General features: G+C 44.8%; 1 protein-coding gene across 2 annotated transcripts in view; it reads left to right on the top strand.

The window, feature by feature from the left end:
* LOC139061336 (uncharacterized) overlaps window positions 1–20,541 on the top strand; it is a 115,702-nt gene that overhangs the window by 79,864 nt on the left and 15,297 nt on the right. For both annotated transcript variants that reach the window (XM_070541232.1, XM_070541231.1), the window contains 3 exons: window positions 2,196–2,317; window positions 8,455–8,599; window positions 10,815–11,015. In XM_070541232.1, the coding sequence (XP_070397333.1) occupies window positions 2,196–2,317; window positions 8,455–8,599; window positions 10,815–11,015 (468 nt within the window). The remainder of the gene's footprint in view (window positions 1–2,195; window positions 2,318–8,454; window positions 8,600–10,814; window positions 11,016–20,541) is intronic.

Genomic DNA, 20,541 nt, shown 5'->3' with positions numbered 1-20,541 from the left:
AACGAAAAGGCTTTTACAAAAAGACTGCTGCAAGAGCAGCGGCAGGCAAAATGAAAATCCTTACATTGAAATGAACAGGCAATGCCATGGATTACAAATCATAGTGCAATGATGCTCTGCCGATGCGTTTTACAGTTGTATATTTGCTAAATTCCCGCTGTCCGATTTATTGTCCGAGGAGCAGCGATAAGGACCTTCTTCCACCAGTGATGATACTGGATCTACGGTGCGTTGTGACGGAGTAATTCTAGCGCAAAATGATTAAAGCGATAAGCTGCTTAGAATTTTCGCGTCGATGGGCAGTTGCTTCTGCCATGCATTCCCATCAGAATGTCAACTTGGAAGTATAGAAACATGGGAGTTTTTCAGGCAATCACACACAGTACATTGATTACTACGCAGGCTTGTATGCTCTTTTTAATGTGTTCTGACGCTTAAAGTTTACTGTTCCTAGTGACACATGTCATTGGGGCCCTATTCATAAAACAAGACCAGAGTAGTGCAAATATTCCTTTCGTTATTATTGATACCTTTCCGATCAAAGACTACCCACGACAAGTCATTCCTTGTGAAAAAGTAGTCAGAGTACCATTCAGACCTCTGCATTAGCCTTAAAATATAAACAAATGAAAATAATTATTTACATAACTACTGCCGTTCTTACACTTCAATGTATTTCTTGATTGGCCGGATTTTAGGCCACCGTCGTTCACGACAATAGTCAGAGTGACAATGGTACAACTACCGCGACTGTGACCAATCGCGGATGGTATTTTCGCAAGTGTTTTGTGAATTACCTACAAGTGTTTTACGCGTGACTTAAACAGGCGTGCTATGCAATAGTATTTGCACGGCTTTCTTTATTGGCGCTCATTGAAAAGGTTGGCGCGTGAAATAATCACCAAATAAGAAGCCATATCATACAGAGCGCCTCAGCTAAATTTAGCTAAGGTTTAAATATATGCCGATACACTTTAGTGGGACGTGACCAAATGCATTTTGTTGGTTGTTGCAGGAAACAAGGCAAACGATTTTTGTATAAATAGATAAGTAATCGTGCTTGTAGCAGGGTGATGCCTACCTTATCTAGTTAATTTCTTAGAGTAACCTCTAGACGAACCTTGTCCAGTTTTACAAGGGCGACTCTCGGTTCTCTTCCGCTAAATTCCCTGAACGTCATGATGGACCTATTTTTCTGCACTATTGATCTCTCCGCCAAAACAGTTGGGGCTAGCCTCTCACGACTGGAAAGAATGTGCAAGGAGAGCTATTACACACATGAGTCATATTTGGCTAACCCCGTCAGCTGGGTAGCGCGAAGATATAGCATCTGCAGCAACCCCACGTTTATCATGAAAAAAAAAAGAAGCATTCTGGCAGAACCAATCTCAGGATGAGCGTCGATGTTAATGCGGTTGATTATCATTCGAATAATGCAGCGACACAGCGTCGCCGTCATCGAAACGCATCACGTAGGAAGCGTGTATCGCAGCCGAGCTCCTAGCTCTCTGGTGCTTTACCCTGCACATGGTGCGCCATCTGGTGACGCCGTCGCGAACTCCGCGCGATGCCTCCGAGATTCGCGGCTCGCCGGTGTGCGGAAGAACTGTTTCCTCGCTGGCCTCTCATTCGTCATCATCATATCATATTTGGGGTTTTACGTGCCAAAACCACTTTCTGATTATGAGGCACGCCGTAGTGGAGGACTCCGGAAATTTTGACCACCTGGGGTTCTTTAACGTGCACCTAAATCTAAGCACACGGGTGTTTTCGCATTTCGCCCCCATCGAAATGCGGCCGCCGTGGCCGGGATTCGATCCCGCGACCTCGTGCTCAGCAGCCCAACACCATAGCCACTGAGCAACCACGGCGGGTGCTGGCCTCTCATTCGTGACGCAGCGCGCTATGTTGTCGGATTCCTGCGCTTGAAAATTTTCTATGGCGTGGTTTTGATTCCTCCCAGCACCAAAGTATTTGACGTTCTTATTCTTTCTTTCGTAGAAAACTGCCTGAATAACGTTTGATAAGGACAGCATACATATACGTATCGAAAATTGAGTGAAGTTTCCCATAGAATGCTAATCGCAATAGAAAAATCCGGATAGACGTGCTCAGTTACAACTGCTGACTTATGGGCAGCACTAAAGGTAGTCCAAGAGCGCTGACTGATTTTCGTAAAAATGAATAATTCCCAGCGGCTCACGAGTTACTTGGACGACCGGAAGACCCCTGAGCGCCCGATCTACACCGTAATGGCGTCGGCATGGGATCAGTTCTTTGATATAGTCTCGGCTTCGAAAGCGGCAGAGGCGTTCAGGTAAGCGAGCTTACTTTTTTGCATAAAACAAGACTTTAGGTCAGTGTGCGAAGATAATGCAAGAATGAACAAAAAATGTTTTTAGCCAGTGCAGCGTTTTCATCACGTATCCACACTTCTAGTTGCGCCAGGGCCTCACTCAAGTGGTAATCTGCATCACGGCCCTCTGTGAGATGCAGGTGCGCGCCTTAAGACTTCAGCATTTGGTTTTCCCCATTATTTGTTTTTGTCAAGAAAACTAGGAATATTAATCAAGTGAACGTAAAGGTTCCAATTCCTTGGGACACTTCTGTGGCGTTGCTGTAAAATTTGCAGAATTTCAGATCGAGGTTAGAGAATTTTTTTGCACTTAATAATTTTTTATTTATTTTATTTATTTATTTCATACTGCAGACCTAAAACAGGTCCAAGCAGGGTGGTTAAACATAACAATATTACAATGCATTATTCAATCAAGTGAGGTGGTAAGATACAACAGTAATACAATGAGTCAATCAATTGAAACAGGCAACAACGCGTTATTCCAGTCTGTTATAGTTCGGGGGAAAAAAGAATACTTGAATATATCCGTTCCTGCAAAATAAGGTGTTAGTGAATTGGGATGATGGTGTCGAGTAAGCCTAGACGTTGTACTGAACAGATACGATGCAGGATTAATTGATAAGTCTCCATTAAAAAGCATGGTAAGAAATCGAATTCTTAAGTGTTGCCTTCTCTGCTGAAGGACTTCAATGCCATTATCACGCATTATTCGTGAGGGGGAATCATAGCGAGAGAATTTAGAATATATGAATCGTACGGCTTTTTTCTGTACCCTTTCGAGACATTTAATATTTTCTTTAGTAAACGGGTCCCAAACAACACATGCATATTCAAGTTTAGGTCTAATTAATGAATAATAAGCAAGCAGTTTTACATTAGGTGGGGAATTTCTAAGTTTATGCCGCAAAAAGTATAATTTACGCAAGACTGAAGAACAGATATTATCAATGTGTAAATTCCATGATAAGTTGGTAGTAATTGTGACGCCCAAATACTTATATTTTGTTACTTCCTGCAGGGCCAACGAACCTAATGTGTAACTGAAGGTTAGTGGAGCTTTCTGACGAGTGAAGCGAAGAAAGACAGTCTTTTCAGCGTTAAGCCGCATTCCCCATGTTTTGCACCAATCAGTAATGCCAGCTAGAGAAGCATTTAAATCAGTTTGATCATTGGTTGAAGTGATTTCCCTAAAAAGCACACAGTCGTCAGCAAACAACCTAATTTGCACGCTGGGATGGATTGAAGTAGTAATATCATTTATATAGAGTAAAAAGAGCAGTGGCCCTAGGACACTTCCTTGAGGAACTCCCGAAGTGACCCGAAGACAGCCAGACTGTTGCTGATTAATTTCCACGAACTGGCGGCGATTTGTTAGGTAGTTTGCTATCCATGCGATTAATATTTCAGGGAGCTCAAAATGTCTAAGTTTTATTATTAATTGGTCATGTGGAACTGTACCAAAGGCTTTGCTAAAATCAGGAAATACGGTGTCAATTTGACCATTTTTATCGAGGCATGAGGCGAGTGAATGAATTACGGTGACAAGTTGTGTAACTGTTGAATAGCCTTTTCTAAATCCGTGTTGAAGATTAGACAGTATCGAATGTTTATCTAGAAATTCGGTAATCTGATTGGCAATAATATGTTCAATTAGTTTGCAACATGAGGATGTTAATGATATTGGCCGGTAATTTTCTAACAATGAACAGTCGCCCTTCTTGAATACGGGTACAACTCTGGCTACCCTCCAGTCATCCGGTAATTTTCCAGCAGGCAACGAAGCATGAAATATAATAAGAAGGAACCTTGCTATAGTTTCAGCATAACGTTTCAAAAAAATGTTCGGAAGGTTGTCAGGACCGCAAGAAGATTTAGTTTTTAAGTTAACTAGCATCGAAACTAAGCCAGGGTATGAAATAAAATTAGCTTCGGATGGGTGAAACGTTTTGTCTGTAGGTGAACTAATGCGAGAGTTAGAAAATACACTATGAAAATAATAATTGAAGTGACTCGCAATTTCCCTGTGATCGGTAATGATTGAACCATCGATGCAGATTTGTGCTACTGGCTTCTTTTTTTCGCTCAAGTAATTCCAGAACTTTTCGGGCTGTTCAACAATAAATTTTGGTAGTACTATTTTGAAATAGTGTTCCTTCGAGGTGCATACTGCACGCGCAAGGTTTTCTTTCATTTCTTTACCTCGATCAGGTTGTAAACGTGTTTTCTTTAACCTTTTTATCTTGCGGGTCATATGGATAATATCACGTGTCATCCACGGTGTGTGTTTGCGGACTAGTTTGCACTTATCAGGCACAAATTTATCAATACACAAATTACACATGTTCTTAAAACGGTGCCATAATGAAAAAGTTGGCACTGCAATTGCTCAACCATTATGATAATGATGAGAAATACAGCAACTTCAAATGCATTAGTAGTCTGCGCTGCAAATTTATTCCCACACCTAGAGTATTTTTTTATATTTTAATATGCGCAGTTCACTTCGCATTTCCTCGCTCCTTCATATTTTTGCGATATTGCGCTTAGCTTTGCAGCCTCTTACATGTATTCTCAATTAAGCATCTTAATTCATAGTTTTATATATGTGACGCTATTGCTGTTTTTAACATATTTGTGAAGCTTGTGGTACAAAGCTGAATATACAAGAATGCATATCAAAAAATAATAAACCGTGCCAATTCGGTTACTCTGAGTTTCAAGGTGTGTAAAACCCCGGAACATGCAAAGGCGGTTTTCAGGGCAGAGTAAAATACCACATTTGGGGTATTTGTATGGGGCATTGTTAGAAAATATTTTTGTAAGGAAATCACAAAAATCTTTTCGGTCTTTCTACAGAAAATTTACAGACAATGTGCCACCGAGTCTGCAAAAGACGTACACACACTCAGCATACATTGTGACGCGGCCTCTACCACCTCCCTACTACGAATTGGTGCATGTTTTTATACTGCAAATACTGCATGAAGCATCTGTAGTCACAGGATGCAGAAAGTGTGCGGAAATTCTGCAGAACGTACACTGTAATCAGATATAATTAGGCCATATGATGAGAGTAAACTGCATGTCTTTTGGCGATTTCCCTCCTGCGAGTTGAGCTCACTCGCATACACGGGAACAAAAAAAAAAAGGGACCAACACGGCACATCCGTGAGTCCCCATTGTAATACTTACATATAAGACTGGACGACAATGTCAAACGTTGCGATCGGAACAAACTAACCAAGACAAATAACTACAATATACTCATGAGAAACGTGGATGACCACGCCACATTAACACTTGACAAGGGCCAAATGCGTAATTACGAAAGACATCCGGTAGCACACGTGAACTAGACACCGAACAAGGAGAAACCATAGGGGTGTAGATAGTCATAATTTGTGTATCTCATAACGGTCTCGTCAAAAGCTGTGTGGCAGCATTAATTATGACCCCTGTTTGCGCTGACGAAATCTGTCTCTTAAAAATGCGCTTAAGGCGTAAATCAATACAGGACATAAGCTGTAGGCAGTTTATTTTTTTTTTCGTCTCGTTCCTGCAATCAAAGTAAGCGCGAACTTCCTATTTCCTAAAAAGGTGATCAATTCTGAGGCTCTGCCTAAGCTGCACAATTTATTACAATATGTCGTGACTGAGTTGGCCGGTATGAAGCTGATATTTCGGTAAAAAAGTTTGGACACAACATAAAAGAAGTTTGCAAGTCTGTACAGTACCTCCGAAACACGGCATGTGTAATGTCATTCACAGTAAATGACATTCATACCGAATGTCATTGCAATCTTGCATTCCCTGTATACACAGGTGTGCGAAATGGCATTCCCGATTGATGGCAATGTCTGTCGGCACCTTGCGCACACGGGCAATCGGCATGCGTGCTTTCAGGTTGTGATTCGCCCTGCAAAAAGGTGGTCTTCCCGCCCTTTCAGCAGCGCACGCTTCTCGTCGTCAGTCCAGTGCGCTTTTTTGCTTCTCATTTTCCACTGACGAAGCTGCAGAGTTGGCTTCCGTAGTGGGCGGATAAGCTTTTACGCGGCACCACTTTGAAAACAATGAGCAGAAATTATTCACTCTTGCTGTCAACTATCTGCTGATGATTACATCAGATATACCATTGCTCTTCCAACCAGACGTTGCCACTCCCTCAACCTAAAGCCTTTCTTTGCACGTACTAACATGTTCCAACACAGTTATTTCCCGAGGGTTGTCAGGTGCTGGAATGAATTACCCGGTTCTGTTCGTGAATTGACACCGCGTGATTTTGTAGAAGCACTAGTGCGATAAGACTGTTCCCCTTGTTGTTGTTTTTAGTATTATCTATAGTGTTCAACTGCTTTTGTTTCGGTTATGTTTACTGTACTCCACTCCTGCGATAGCCCTGAATAGGGCTGCAGTATTTGGAAATAAATAAAAATAAATAAATAAATAAAATGAAAACAAAACAAATGAGCGTTTGCAAACATGGCCGACTGGAGGTCATATAGCGTGCACTTGGAGACTGGGAACAAGAATTGAGCTGCACACAAACGACTTCAACTATCGTGCTGTACGTCATAAAATTATTACAGCTCATAACACCAATTATGACAACCTTTGCTGTAACTACATTTCGTTTTAGGTTATCGATTTCGTAAATTTTTGCCAAGCCCCTGTATTCAAGATTACATAAGTCGCACTTGCATGACTTAGGGAAATTCGTTGAATGGGTGAATAGCGTTAGCTGCGAATCTAATTTAGCATGCCCGTGTAGAAGCAATAAAAATAGCATCGAGACATAATCTCATTGGCTGCGAATGACATTACACGTGCCGTGTGACAGGGGTATGATGGTGTTCTCACGTCAGCTGTGACCTCTTCGTCCTTTATTTTCAATGCATAACGTTCAACCGTAGGAGATGGGCCTCAATCCTGTCGACCAGTGCCCTGACGCCGTGCGGATTCCCTGCGACATCAGGTCTCAACTGCACATCGCGCCCCTTCCCCGCAATATGCACCCCGCAAACAACGTCGGCAGACTTCGGGCCAGGGCTACAGCTCTACTCGAGCATGTCCGCAATAACCACATTGAGGCAAGCTTCGTGGATGCCGCGGCATATGTCAAACAAGAGGCATTCGCCATCTCCATCGTAGACTCCAATTCAAGGCTCACTTGCTGCGCTACGGTACGCACTTCGAGGCCCGTGTTAGCCGAACAGGTTGCAATCGCGCTGGCTGTGCTCGATGGTCGCAGAGAGGCAATATATAGTGATTATAAGGCAGCCATTAAGGCCTACCAAACCGGTATGGTCTCCCCCCAGGCCCTCCGCATTCTCCAAAGCGCCAAAAGTATCTCTCCGCATTCTCTCATTTGTTTTCTCGCTCACTTGGGGTCGATAGAGGGTTCTCCCTCTAACCCTAACGAGGGCGCACACGAGGCCGCGCGAGGACTCACTGACCGCGCCGCCTCAGCAGTCCCCCTACCCCGCGGGGAACCCTTGCTTACGTTTAATGGAATCACCACACACTAGTCAAGACGGGCATTCCCCCTCCCGCACCCCGCCTTATGCAGGGCGCGGGCGGTTACCCTTCGACATTTAAAAGCCCATGCGTACCCAAACCTTGCGGTTTTTCATGCCATATACCTTGAAAGATATCCCAGTGCGGGCTGCCCTACCTGTGGACTAAGGGCAGCATTGGACCATGTGTTGTGGGAGTGTGAAGCCATCGGCTCCTCCTTCAGCGGCTCCTCCTTCAGCGGCTCCGCCATCGGCTCCTCCTTCAGCGCTCTTGGGCAGCCCCGAACTCAACGACCAAACCCTGGCCGTCCAGAGTGCCCGCGATCGGGCCGTCAAGCACGGCTTGGCGGTTCCTACGTGGGACTAGCCGGGTGGCGCGGGGTCTCCCATGCGTCTTCTCTGGACCGAAATGAAGTTACTTCACTCAACCGTAGTTGACAAAATTTGTAACCAAACGTAACAATGTAGGTTTTTATACATGCTGATAATTGTGAGCATCAAGTGAACTTGATAAAGAAGTTGAATGAAGGATTCATCTAATGCTTCGCAGCTCACCACACTGTTTCAATTCTTTTTTTTTAGGACCGTGCTTATGCCGGATCTATTCATCTCGAAAGCGCACCTATACGATCCGGACAGCCATTTTAACGCCTGCAGAATTTTGCCACCGAATCTACTGAGAGTACCACAGGATCTTAAGACCAAATACGTCTACTACATCAACTTGGTGAGAAAGCTTCAATACCACATTCCCCTGTATTATGGTCAGAATAAAGGCAGAATATCTGAAGTATATAATCCGCGTAATAATAACTTAACAGTCTCTCGTAATGGCTACATGGATTTTGTAGTAGAAATAGGAGCCGTATTCAAAAATGCTACGCTTACACTCGATTCACTTTATACTTTTTGTAGTGCATGAGTTGAGCAGGGACATCGTGAAGTTATTGTGACTTCTGCTATGACTTACAGCTCATGCGGCACACGGAAGCGTAGCCCTCGATATATGTTTTCGTTGTTGAGACTGTTCTTTCTTTTCTCTTTTTTTTTTGCGGGGGGGGGGGGGGGGGAGAGGCGCGCAATTAGAGGCAATACATTGCAGAGTTCTAGGGGGCGCCTGCTTTCTCAATTGAGAAACTATACTTTATATGAGCACATTTTTACACAATAGAACTTAGAAGCAGCTTCATACTAGGAGGATGACAAGGTCTGGCACGCTACGCAGTATTGATTCTCATGTGATCACCTGAGTATCTCCTTCGGTATGACTGTTATACGCGTGAGCCTATATTGCCCCGTTTTTGAAGGTTCGCGATGCGGGTGTACGAAGCTCGGCGATAGAAGTTCGCACAACCCCAAGAATGAGGTGAGCCGCGCAGCTGTCACGGGGGACGATCGATGGCGCAGATAAGAACAGGCAAGCGGCGCTGCGGATGACGTCATCGGCTCACCTAACACTGCCAGGAGTGCATGGCTTCAGCGCTAGATACAATTCGCGGCTCGGAGAGGCGCATAGTCTCTTCTGCATCGGCGCTTGGAAAGAAAAGAAAAATTCAAAATAAAATTATAGGGTTTTACGTGCCACACCCACGATCCGATTATGAGGAACGCCGTAGTGGGGGACTCCAGAAATTTTGACCACCAGGGTTTCCTTAACGTGCACCTAAATCTAAGTACGCGGGTGTTTTCGCTTTCCCCTCTCCCATCGAAATGCGGGCCGCCGTGGCCGGGATTCGATCACGCGACCTCGTGCTTAGCAGGTCAACACCATAGCCACAAGTGGAAAGAACAGTCGGTGCTCCATTGCTGTGAAGTAGTCTAAACGGAGCGGGTGCTTCTCATGATCTTGCAGCTTAACGATGAGCTTAGAAGGACTGACATGCAACGCCAGCGCCGTCTAGAAGTCTAGAACAACGTTAGTTTACCTACGCCGAAGTCGTCGCTTTAGTCGGAAGATGAAGAAGCACCAGCAGCGGATCCTACTAAATGAGATGTGAAACAAAACAGTCATTTAATATTCGAAGTAATTGTGCTATATTGAAGTGGGCTGAAAAATAACAGAAATACTTAGGGGAACAATAACATGAACAATCAGAGAATTATTAGATAAACAATGACAGCAGAAATGAGAGAAAGTACGCTCACGCTAAATGCGAGCTCACTTCGTGCAACGAAGGTCGTTTTTTTTTTATTATGCCCTTATAAGCGTCATTGAAGAAGTGATATTTGCAGAGCCTCTGGCATTATAATGTGACAACCGAGAATGATGTCATAATTAGCGTGAATAAGCGCATTATGCAAAGGTGACCCAGCTGCGCTCAGTAAAAGCGAAGAAAATTTTGCTTATATGAATGCCCCGTTTGTATCGATACTATGTTTCTATAACGATGCATCCCGTTGTAGGCTTATGAATATGGGATTTCTATACTTCCCTCTCAAAGGTGGTGGCGTCTCCCCCGTTTTATGTGTTGGCCGGTGCAGCTGTGGTTATGTGGAGCTGTTGGACGCATGCCAGAAATCAAAACCATTAAAGAGGAGAGAAATGAAAAAAAAAAGTACATTCCTGGGATCATAATGAGGCACGCCTTACTGGGGAACTGCGGATTAAGCTTGACCAGCTGGGGTTCTCTAATGTGCACCCAATGTGCCGAGCACGAACGTTATCCTTACCGCATTCTGACCCCGTTGGGATGCGTCCATGCAGCCACGATGGAACCCGTGAGCCCAAGTTTGGCAGCGCAACGCCAACGCCACGGACCTATACCGCGCTGTGTTATATAAACGAAGTTTGGAGCTCGAGAATAACTGGGTCGAGTCTACTATAACTGCTTTGTCGATACCGACCACCATCGACTTTGCGTAGCAATGCGAGGGCGTGAATGATAACGCCTAATCACGTGACATCTACAACCCCTCTCTACACCGCGGCAACACGTGCGCAGTTTACTGCAATCAGGCACGCCGGCGACCTGGACAAGATGCGGAACAAGGGCGTGAAGACGGCGGCGCTGTCCGTTTCCGTGGGTCTGTACGGCCGCTGGTACTACGTGCACACCGACTCATGGAAGCGGGTGAAGAACTACGCCCCTGGTGACGCCTGCGCCCAGAAGGAAAATAGGCACCAGCTCGCTGGCATCGCCAAGGTACGTCTGCGCACCCGCAATTACACCGAAGTGCGACTCCTGGGTGCTTGGAAGGACGCGAATGTATTGTGTCCAATAAACGAACTCCGGTTGACCACATTACCTTATGTTTTCACTGGCCGTGGCCTATCTATCTATCTATCTATCTATCTATCTATCTATCTATCTATCTATCTATCTATCTATCTATCTATCTATCTATCTATCTATCTGTCTGTCTGTCTGTCTGTCTGTCTGTCTGTCTGTCTGTCTGTCTGTCTGTCTGTCTGTCTGTCTGTCTGTCTATCTATCTATCTATCTATCTATCTATCTATCTATCTATCTATCTATCTATCTATCTATCTATCTATCTATCTATCTATCTATCTATGCAACCATGTTTGAATTCATGAATAGTGTCTGATTTAAGCGCAGAACGTTGAGAGGTGACAATTTAGACCTGTCACAATTCATCAGTAATTTCCCTTGGAAATTTTGATTCTTTTGGCACGATGGCGGCCCACAATGGGACACACATAACAATACACGCATTACGTAGCAGCCACGTTTATTTATTATTTACTTACTACAGAATCCTGCATTCGCTCCATGGAGATAGAGCGGAGGGAATGTGAATAATATGTATGTATATATATTTTTTTAATTCGAGCACGTTCGTAAGGAAATAAAGGAAATGCAAAATTTACTCCAATCGCGTCACTAAAGAATAACTTTCTGCTTTTTCGACATCATTTGCAAAAAGAAAAGCGTTTTGTTCACTAATTAAACCAATTACATGATTAACTTCTCTGTTACGAATTTTAAGCCAAGTTCTTGTACTGTAACATTGAAGGGGATTCACTACAGTCTAGTTCCGTGTTTCTACTTTGGAAACGGCCATGGAAACCGAAAATATCTGGCATCTGGCAAATTCCTTCAATTTAGTCGATTACGCACGCCGCCCCGTAAAGCGCGAGTCGCAGTGACGTAGCGCAGCCGGATGTGACGCAGCGGGGCGGCGTGAAATGAAGCTGGGCCGTACGGCGCGATAAATCAGTGCGGCCGACCCCTGCTCCCGAAGCGGCGGATGCATGCAATCGGCAGCTGTGCACAGGAGCAGTCGGATTAAGAACGGGGGCCGCTTCACTTTACGCAACGTTTTTTTACGTCACAAAGGATTCGACAGAGAGTCGCGTTACGAGGCACCGCGCTCGTAATCAGATAATTTAAATTTGACGCCAGCGACTTCAATCTACATAGCCGTTTTGACACATGTAAGCACTAGACTAGACTAATGCGATGGTTTCCTTCAACTGGCGATTACAAACATGTGTCGCAAGACTTGAAACTAAGCTATTTAGCGGAATTAGTTTGCTAGTAAATAATGTAAAATATAGTAGTAAATATATAGTAGTGAATATCGCAAATATAGTAAAAAGAATGTTAGGCGTAACGTTAAGAGACAGAAAGAGAGCGGTGCGGATCAGAGAGCAAACGCGTGGATATCCGATATCTTAATTGAGATTAAGAAAAAAAAATGGAGCTTTACTGGTCATCTAATGCGTAGGTTACATAACCGATGGACCATTAGGGTTACAGAATGGGCGCCAAGAGAAAAGAAGTGCAGTCGAGGACGGCAGAAGGCTACAGGCGGGAAGGTGAAATTATGAAATTCGCAGGCAGTAGTTGGAACCGGTTGGGGCAGGACAGGGTAATTGGAGATCGCAGAGAGAGGCCTTCGTCCTGCAGGGGACATAAAACAGTCCAATGATTCTGATGCTGCTGCTGATGATGACGCATGCCGTAGAATGTACCCGACTCATCCCAAACAATACCATAAAATACGAAGAAAACATCTGATTTCCAAGCATTCCCCCATTCCCGGGCACTATTTCCTGCAGTTTTAAAGCACAAATATACGGGCGACTGCGCGTTTCCAAAACAACTTGGACTCAGCCGACGTGACGGTACGCTACATACACAGCGGTGGTCACAACACAGGCCACCATGCTAGAAGCTTGCAGAACGCCTTCTGCTCGCACGCAAGACAAATACGTGCATGCAAAGGCTGTTTTCAGTCGTTCAGAAGACAAATATTCAAGTTCCTGGTTTTTGAGCTCTTTTGGGCGTTTTGCCGGCGCAAGCACCCCACTCCCGTGTTATCACTCTTGGCAATCGCTCGTCGCGTTTTCGACAAGCGCGAGCACCGAAAGAAAGTATATATTGCGGGGCCATAGAAAGCGTCACAAACTTGTCTCACTGGAATTCAGTACACGCCAACTGTTACACTATGCAGAAATTATCATGTATGCCGATGATACATGCATTGTATCAACAGCCAAAAATCTTAGAGAATTGGCGGCAAAAGCTAACGCTGAGCTCGACAGAACTTCCAAATGGTTTTTGGCCAACAAGATTACCGTCAATACTTGAAGAAGAAAATATGTTATGTTCCATTCTCCACACACAAAAAAAGAAAGATCTGTACTGCCAAAGTAGAACTATTTATTATTAGCTGCCTTGTGGGACAAAATAATTCATATATATACCTTGGTGTAGTTTTTGATAAGTATATGCACTGGCAAGAACACATCAGTGATGTTGGCTCCAAAATAGCACCCGGATGCTATTTTTCCACTAATGTGTTCGTGCCAGTGCATATACTTATCAAAAACTACACCAAGGTATCTACATGAATTATTTTGTCGCAGAAGGCAGCTATTAATAAATAGTTCTACTTCGGCAGTACAGATCTTTCTTTTTGCAGAAACATGGAACTATTTTGAAATCAATATATTGCGGATTGTTTATTTTGCCTTAATTCTATACCGTATTGAAACTTGGGGATGCATTTTTAAAACGTATATTTATCCCATAAGAATATAACAAAAACGTGCAGTTAGAATAATGACACAGTCTACTTACACCGCTTCAAGCAAGCCTTTCTTTTGAGAGCTCAGAATTTTACCGTTTTATCAGCTACGCGACTTACGAATTGCACAGATTGCATATAACGTCGTAATGTTTAGCCATCCCTGTCCGGCTGCTCTGTTTCAGGCATCAGCCCGCCCCACTATATATGTCACAATAGGTAACTTTAATCTTCCTCCCAGTAGCAACATTTATGGTCAAAGGGTACTAGAATTTGCTGGCGTAGAAATATGGAGCAGTATACCACCAAAAATAAAACATTCTCAAAACTTTTCCTAGGAATTGAAGAATATTATCTGCAATTGCTTTCGCTTACGTGATCTTCTTTTTCATCATTCAGACATTACAGATTACAAACTTACATATTCTGTTTCCCTTCACTGCAACGTCCAAGATTTCAATTGGTATATAACGCAAAGTTTTATTCCGCTTTCTTGTACCATCTTGAATCCCGATGTCTTTTTTCACTTCTTAGTTTCTTTCCTTCTACACTGCATGACACAGCATTCCATATTTTCTCACACGTGCAAAAAGCTTTACTGTGACTCTGAAGTCTATGCATGCCCTGTGTATATAAAAAAAAAAAAATCTGCCATGCGTGATATTTTTTATTTTTATTTTTTTTCCTAGTGCACTTCAGTTTAGTTCCAGTTTGCTGCAGGGAAAAGCACACCACTTACTTTCCTGTTTCACTCATTGTCATGTTTTTCCTGTTTGTTGTTGTTGCCGGTGTGTGTATATATAAATATATATATACATACATATATATATATATATATATATATATATACATACATATATATATATATATATATATATATATATATATATATATATATATATATATATATATATATAATGTCGGACCTATCACTAGCCTTTGCCTATTTGTCCCGAAAGTTCTTTGTAATGCAGGAGTGGGGGCTAAGATGAGTAATAATAATCAATCAATAAATGAAACTGTCATCCCAACCGAGCTCCTTTTCGCTAATTGTGTCACAACACCAGGTGCGGCCACTGCGCTTCAAAAGTACCACAAAAAGCATCGAAATTAGGTACAATAACGTTGGGGGTCAGAGAAAGCGCCAAAAATTGTCCCAGTAAGATTCGTGTTTCAGAACAACATTCATTTGGGCTAGATGATGCACACTTGAACGAGGAAGGTATAGCGCCAAGTAAGACGATAACGAGAGGGAGAACGACACAGGACAAGCGCCTGTCCTGTGTCGTTCTCCCTCTCGTGGTCGTCTTGGTTGGCGCTGTTCCTTCCTAGTTCCAGTAACATTCAGTACACGCGAAACTAACTAGCTGCGTCACACACCCGAGCTCCTTTTCGCTAACTGCGTCAGGAAGCCGGGTGCGGCGAGCGTGGCGTGCCCAGACAACACCGGAATATGTTACAGTAATGTTGGGGCTCACAGAAAGTATCGCAAACATCTCCCAGAATGAGTCATTACCTCAAGTTAACTATGCCAAGATGACCGAGCTGTTTTTCGCGAACTATACGTCACGAGCTTCTGTTCCGTGCCGTAAAAGCCTAAATTGCTTAAAATGCGTCGCAGACAGTCAAACAAAATTTCTCGCCTTTCCGTAGTCCAATTTTGCAGTCGTGCCGTGTCGAAGTGCGGAAGGAACGCAAGAACACGCCGGGATCCCAACAAACAGGCTACATCCAAAAGAGGCGAACACGCGAACTTCACATGCGCAGCCGGCCTCGCTCGCTTCGTCAGCGTGTCTGGCATGCCGTTAGCTTCTGGCTAGGTAACGCAAGGAAAATAAGTCACAAAGTAAAGGTTCGTTCATACGCAAGAACTTTTCATTTTTAGCGTGAAAGAATCAAAAATAAAACGCTGTCTATAAGGTCATTTCGCATCCTTTTTTCTCGATGCGCGCGTCAACTAACGGATGGCGTGAACGCAGAGCTTGACGTGTTTCCTGTTGCCAGTTTTCGCCGTGTCCCCTGTTGAATTTGTTTCTCTGTGGTAGTACTCTGGCAGCAACTTCGTATTGCGCAGCCGTGCGCGACCGTACGGACCATATATTGAAAGCGATCAGCGTTGGGGTGCGCCGACGGCTCATACCTTTGCGCGTGGTGTGTTCTCGCCGCTCAGTTTACGCTAAAGCGATAGACAGCACGAAGGGCACGTCGCTCGGTACTGCTGCCATGTTTCCTCACACCGGCATCTCGACAGCGAGTGTCCGCTGCTTTTATTTCTAGCCGAATTCAATATATAGATTTCGATCTGTATTTGTATTGGGCCTATTTACGTGTAAATATTGTAGCTTCAGGTATTATTTCGCGAGATTTCAAGACATAGCGACGTCGTTTAGGTATGTATATATAGTACGGTGTTAGCACATATGTCGCTTTGTTATTGCCAGTGCACTCATAGTAAAGTTGTGGAGGAACTTCCTACGAGGGCTGACTTGTGCTTCGGCTGCTTAGCAAAGACAGCTGGAAATTTACCTGTATCGGTGCAACACAAGTTTTACTCGTCGGCGATGAATCTCCTTGCAGACATTTCGTACGCCTTTCAGAGACTCGATCATGTTCTGGCGATTAGAATCCGAACGCACGCAAATGCATTTGAGTACATGGGCTTACGTATGTCGAATACAGAACCTTTTTTTTTATGCTTCGGTGGCTTCACGAAGCGTAACGATGTGAGCATCATTTGCCTTATTCAATGTTCAAATGATACCCTCGTGCTATGAAGTATTGCGGAAGGTACGCTGACCTATTTATCATTCGTCAGGCACAGTATATACGATGCCTTTTTTCGCCTTGTTTTTCTTTTATCAATAAAATATTTACTATGTGTCGGTTCGTGAAATCGCTTTAGCGCGAAGCTGCTATATGCCTCGCCAGAGTGAGCATCTGAGGACAGATATCTAGCCGCGGCTTAGACAAAACAAGGCACACTGCGTTCTCAAGAAATGAATCGTAGCCGAAGTGCCGTGCCATTTCTTTGTTTCTTTAATGCCAGTGCCTAGCACGTAACAGCGCGTACATATACTGAACAACTCGCTTAGGCAGGTGTAGCAATGCTGCTCCCATGACGAGCACGTTCACATGTGTTCAAAGCCGTTCACCGAATCGAATCAAGCCATGGGTTTAATGTGCCGAGGAAACACATGCGCCATGATGAGAGTACTAGGGGGCTTCGAGTTGATTTCGATCACGTTGGATTGTTGATCACGCGTTCACAACAAGCAAATGGGGATTTTCCCATTACAGCCCCATCAGAATGCGATTGTCGCGGTCTTAAATTTTTGCTGGTCGTAGAGTGGATCTAGCCACGGAGTAAAAGCTGTGGAAAATTTTCCCAAGCGAGTGGTAGTGCGAGGACGTGGGAAAAGGTGCTGTGAGTTTTGGCATCGTGGATGCAGCGACGTGATTGCCAGAATAATCGTTAGTGCCAAGCGAAAATAAGAAAAACATTTAGGGATCCGCTAGAGGGCGATGAAATGGTAGAGGGAAGCGAGGTACTGCACACTGTTGCCTTTCGAATGCCTCAGACCGATGTTGCCATTGCACCGTCCCAGCTGCTTTGAAGCTCAAGTATCTATCCCGCCTTAATAAGGCTTCAGACTATCCAGAAGCGTTAATCGTTCCAACCGCGGAGGTGTATCCTTCGTGATAGAAAATCTGGGCACAGGAAAAGGCTGTCATTCCTGCGAAGCACACACTTTTCCATTGGTTGAAAAAGATTGCACAACGGGCTGGCGTTCGGTGTGGTGTTTTCTGCCCCTTTCAAATCAATTACCGTTGCAAAACTAACCGGTCCCTGGGAGAAAGTCGGATAGTTGCAGTGTTCATCGCGGGAAGAGCTTGGTCGAATGTGCGCTAGGTGTGGAATACAAATCCCTAAGATATCTAATGCCGCACCGACCCGCGGCGGAGGTGAAGCGGGCGTTAAGCACTGCCCATACGTGGGCCGATGCCGAAGTTAGTGCAATGCCGGGCCGACCAGAGGCGGAGGTGAAGCAGGCGTTAAGCACTCCCCATACGTGGGCCGATCCCGAAGATAGTGCAATGCCGGCCCATTTCGCGTGGGTCATATACCAGCAGATGTGCGAACGCCTGCCTACCAGGACATGCGAATTGTCTCCGTAGTGGCAAGGATGGCTTTTCCTGCCCACATGCAGGCCATGCAAATGTAGACGAATTTTCAAACACATGCGAATACTCTATAAACACTGGCACGACCACACTGTAGCATCATCGTTGAAGCTGCTCAGATGACACGCGAATAAGGCTTATCTCAGAGCAAGACGTCTGTGCTTCCTTCTGGAAAAGCTGTACAAGGGGTGCCGACGAGCGCACCTAGCGATAGTATGGGTTTTGCTCTTTCCTTAGCCTCATCTCTAGTTAATCACGTTTTTTTTTTTGCCTTCGTCTACTTATTTCCGTGTTCCGGTACAATGAAGCTCAGTTGGAAGTTAGCGCTTGTCGTCGCCTGTGACGCTGTGTACTCGTCCTCTGCTTAGCGCTGTAGATCTAGCTAATTATGGCATCCCAACTAGCCCAAACGGCTACCGTTTTAACGTAGAAGGAAGACTTCTTGTGCCATGAAAAGCGGCAAAGGTCCCGGTATGTCAAACTTTGCACGAACTATCCCTTATAATTTATTTCTTGAGGGAACTGAATTGTCTTACGTATTTTCTTTTATTTTTTGCGCAGTGCAGTGCAACGACAATTAACATACCGCATTCAGTTTTTCGGGCGTTCACTCTGATGTGCGGTAATCATGTGAATAAATGAACCACCCAAATAAAACTAAAAACTCTGAGATTACATGCACGACTTGACGTATATTTATACGATATGAGTCATTGGTGGTTCTAGTTATCTGTGCCTTGTAAAGAATCGATTGATGAACACCGCGTTGAAACTGTTGCGTCCCCAACGTTCGTGAAAAACAAAAAACTATATGCGGCTGCCTTAAAGGGACACTAAAGGAATATCATTACGTGAACGTGGACTGTTGAAATACAGTCCCAGAAACCTCGAAATGCTTGTTTCGTGCCAAGGAGAGACTTATTTTAAGAGAAAATACGTTCTGAAGCGTCCGCGTACCTCTAGCGCAGTTAAATCACCCGCCCTCCTATCGAGGAGTACTGACATCATGGTCTCATAGTGACTTTCGCCATCGGTGAGTAGAACGGCGTCCGCAGACGGCGCTACGGCTTTTCTGCGCAAAACGCGAACGCGCGGCCAGAAACAGAGCCAAGACAGAGCCGACAGCAGAGCGAAAGCAGGAGTATGGCGGCTAGCGGAAAGAGAAACGCGCGACCATAAGCTGGTACTTTATTCTATGATGCAACCTTCGACGCTCGTCGCAATGGACCCTCACAACGACAGATTGGCTCGCGATGCTGGGCTCAACTTCAGCGATTTGAGCGCTGACGAGCGCGACCTGCTGCTGAGGGCTCGCGCTGCCGGCGTCGTTGCGTACTACGACGGCGACCTCGACACCGGCTCTCTGGAGCGGGAAAGCAACGAGGGCTTCCCACGACATCACATGGACGTGGCATTCTCAGTGCTTGTTCGAAATGAAAGTTTCGCGAGCCAGCAGAACCCGCACAGCATGACGCGATAACGAAACTACTGAAACTCCAAAGCGTGCGCGGTGCAGAGTTGAGCGAAAACGAAACCTTTCGACCACCCATACTACGGAAGGGTAACGTCAACATGTTATTTTTTCTTAGAATCGAATAGACGTATAGAAGTAGCATTTTCTTCCGTCTTATAATCGAATGAAATGATATTTTTAATACGAGTAGTTGAGTATTAGTAACACAAATTATGAGGAGTGCTTTCGTCATCGGGCCAGTAGCGGAATGTCGCTGGGGGGCTCTCAAATCGTGTCATGCATTTACCTCAATTTCTCGGTTACTAAAGCTCTGTTCGCGACTATATTGACGCCTTAGGCGTTCTACAACATTGCTCTACCACTTTACCTTGACTTTCTGGTAAGCTTTAGTGTCCCTTTAAGTGCTTGAAACATTGCAGTTTTTAGAGCGAAGCTATTAAGAGCTAGTTCCCCCAGGAGGCACACCTTCTCCTCTCCGGCGTCTGCGTCGACGCCACATGCGTACGTGCCGTCGAGTACGCGCCGTGACTGACACAGCCCTACGAGCATAAAAAGTCATTGCATCACACGTGGGCCGATCACGAAAATGGTGCACTGCTCGGCCGACCCACGGCGAGGTTAAGCAGGCGTTAAGCACTCCCTATACGTGTGCCGATACCGAAGATAGTGCAATGCCGGGCCAACCCACGCGGGGGTGAAGCAGGCGTTAAGCACTCCTCATACGTGGGCCGATATCGAGGGTAGTACAATACCGGGCCGGCCCGCTACGGAGGTGAAACAAGCTTTAAGCACTAACCATACGTGGGCCGATCCCTAAGATAGTGCGATACTGGTGCGACCCACGGCGGAGGTGTAGTTCGCCATTAAGGGGCCCACATACACAGCTTCGCTGGTCATCCTTCTTCAGAGAGTGGAAGGGCACTGAGTTTTTCTTCATACGTTCGTATCCTAAATGTTTCAAAGAAATGTTCTGTATGAATTGTGCAGTAAGCGTGTTGGTACTGTATTTTATGTTTCCT

This window comes from Dermacentor albipictus, chromosome 6 (genome assembly GCF_038994185.2).
Source record: "Dermacentor albipictus isolate Rhodes 1998 colony chromosome 6, USDA_Dalb.pri_finalv2, whole genome shotgun sequence".
NCBI classification, from domain to species: Eukaryota; Metazoa; Arthropoda; class Arachnida; order Ixodida; family Ixodidae; genus Dermacentor; species Dermacentor albipictus.
The sequence above is the reverse complement of the archived record's forward strand: the minus strand, read 5'-3'. Positions and strand labels throughout refer to the sequence as shown.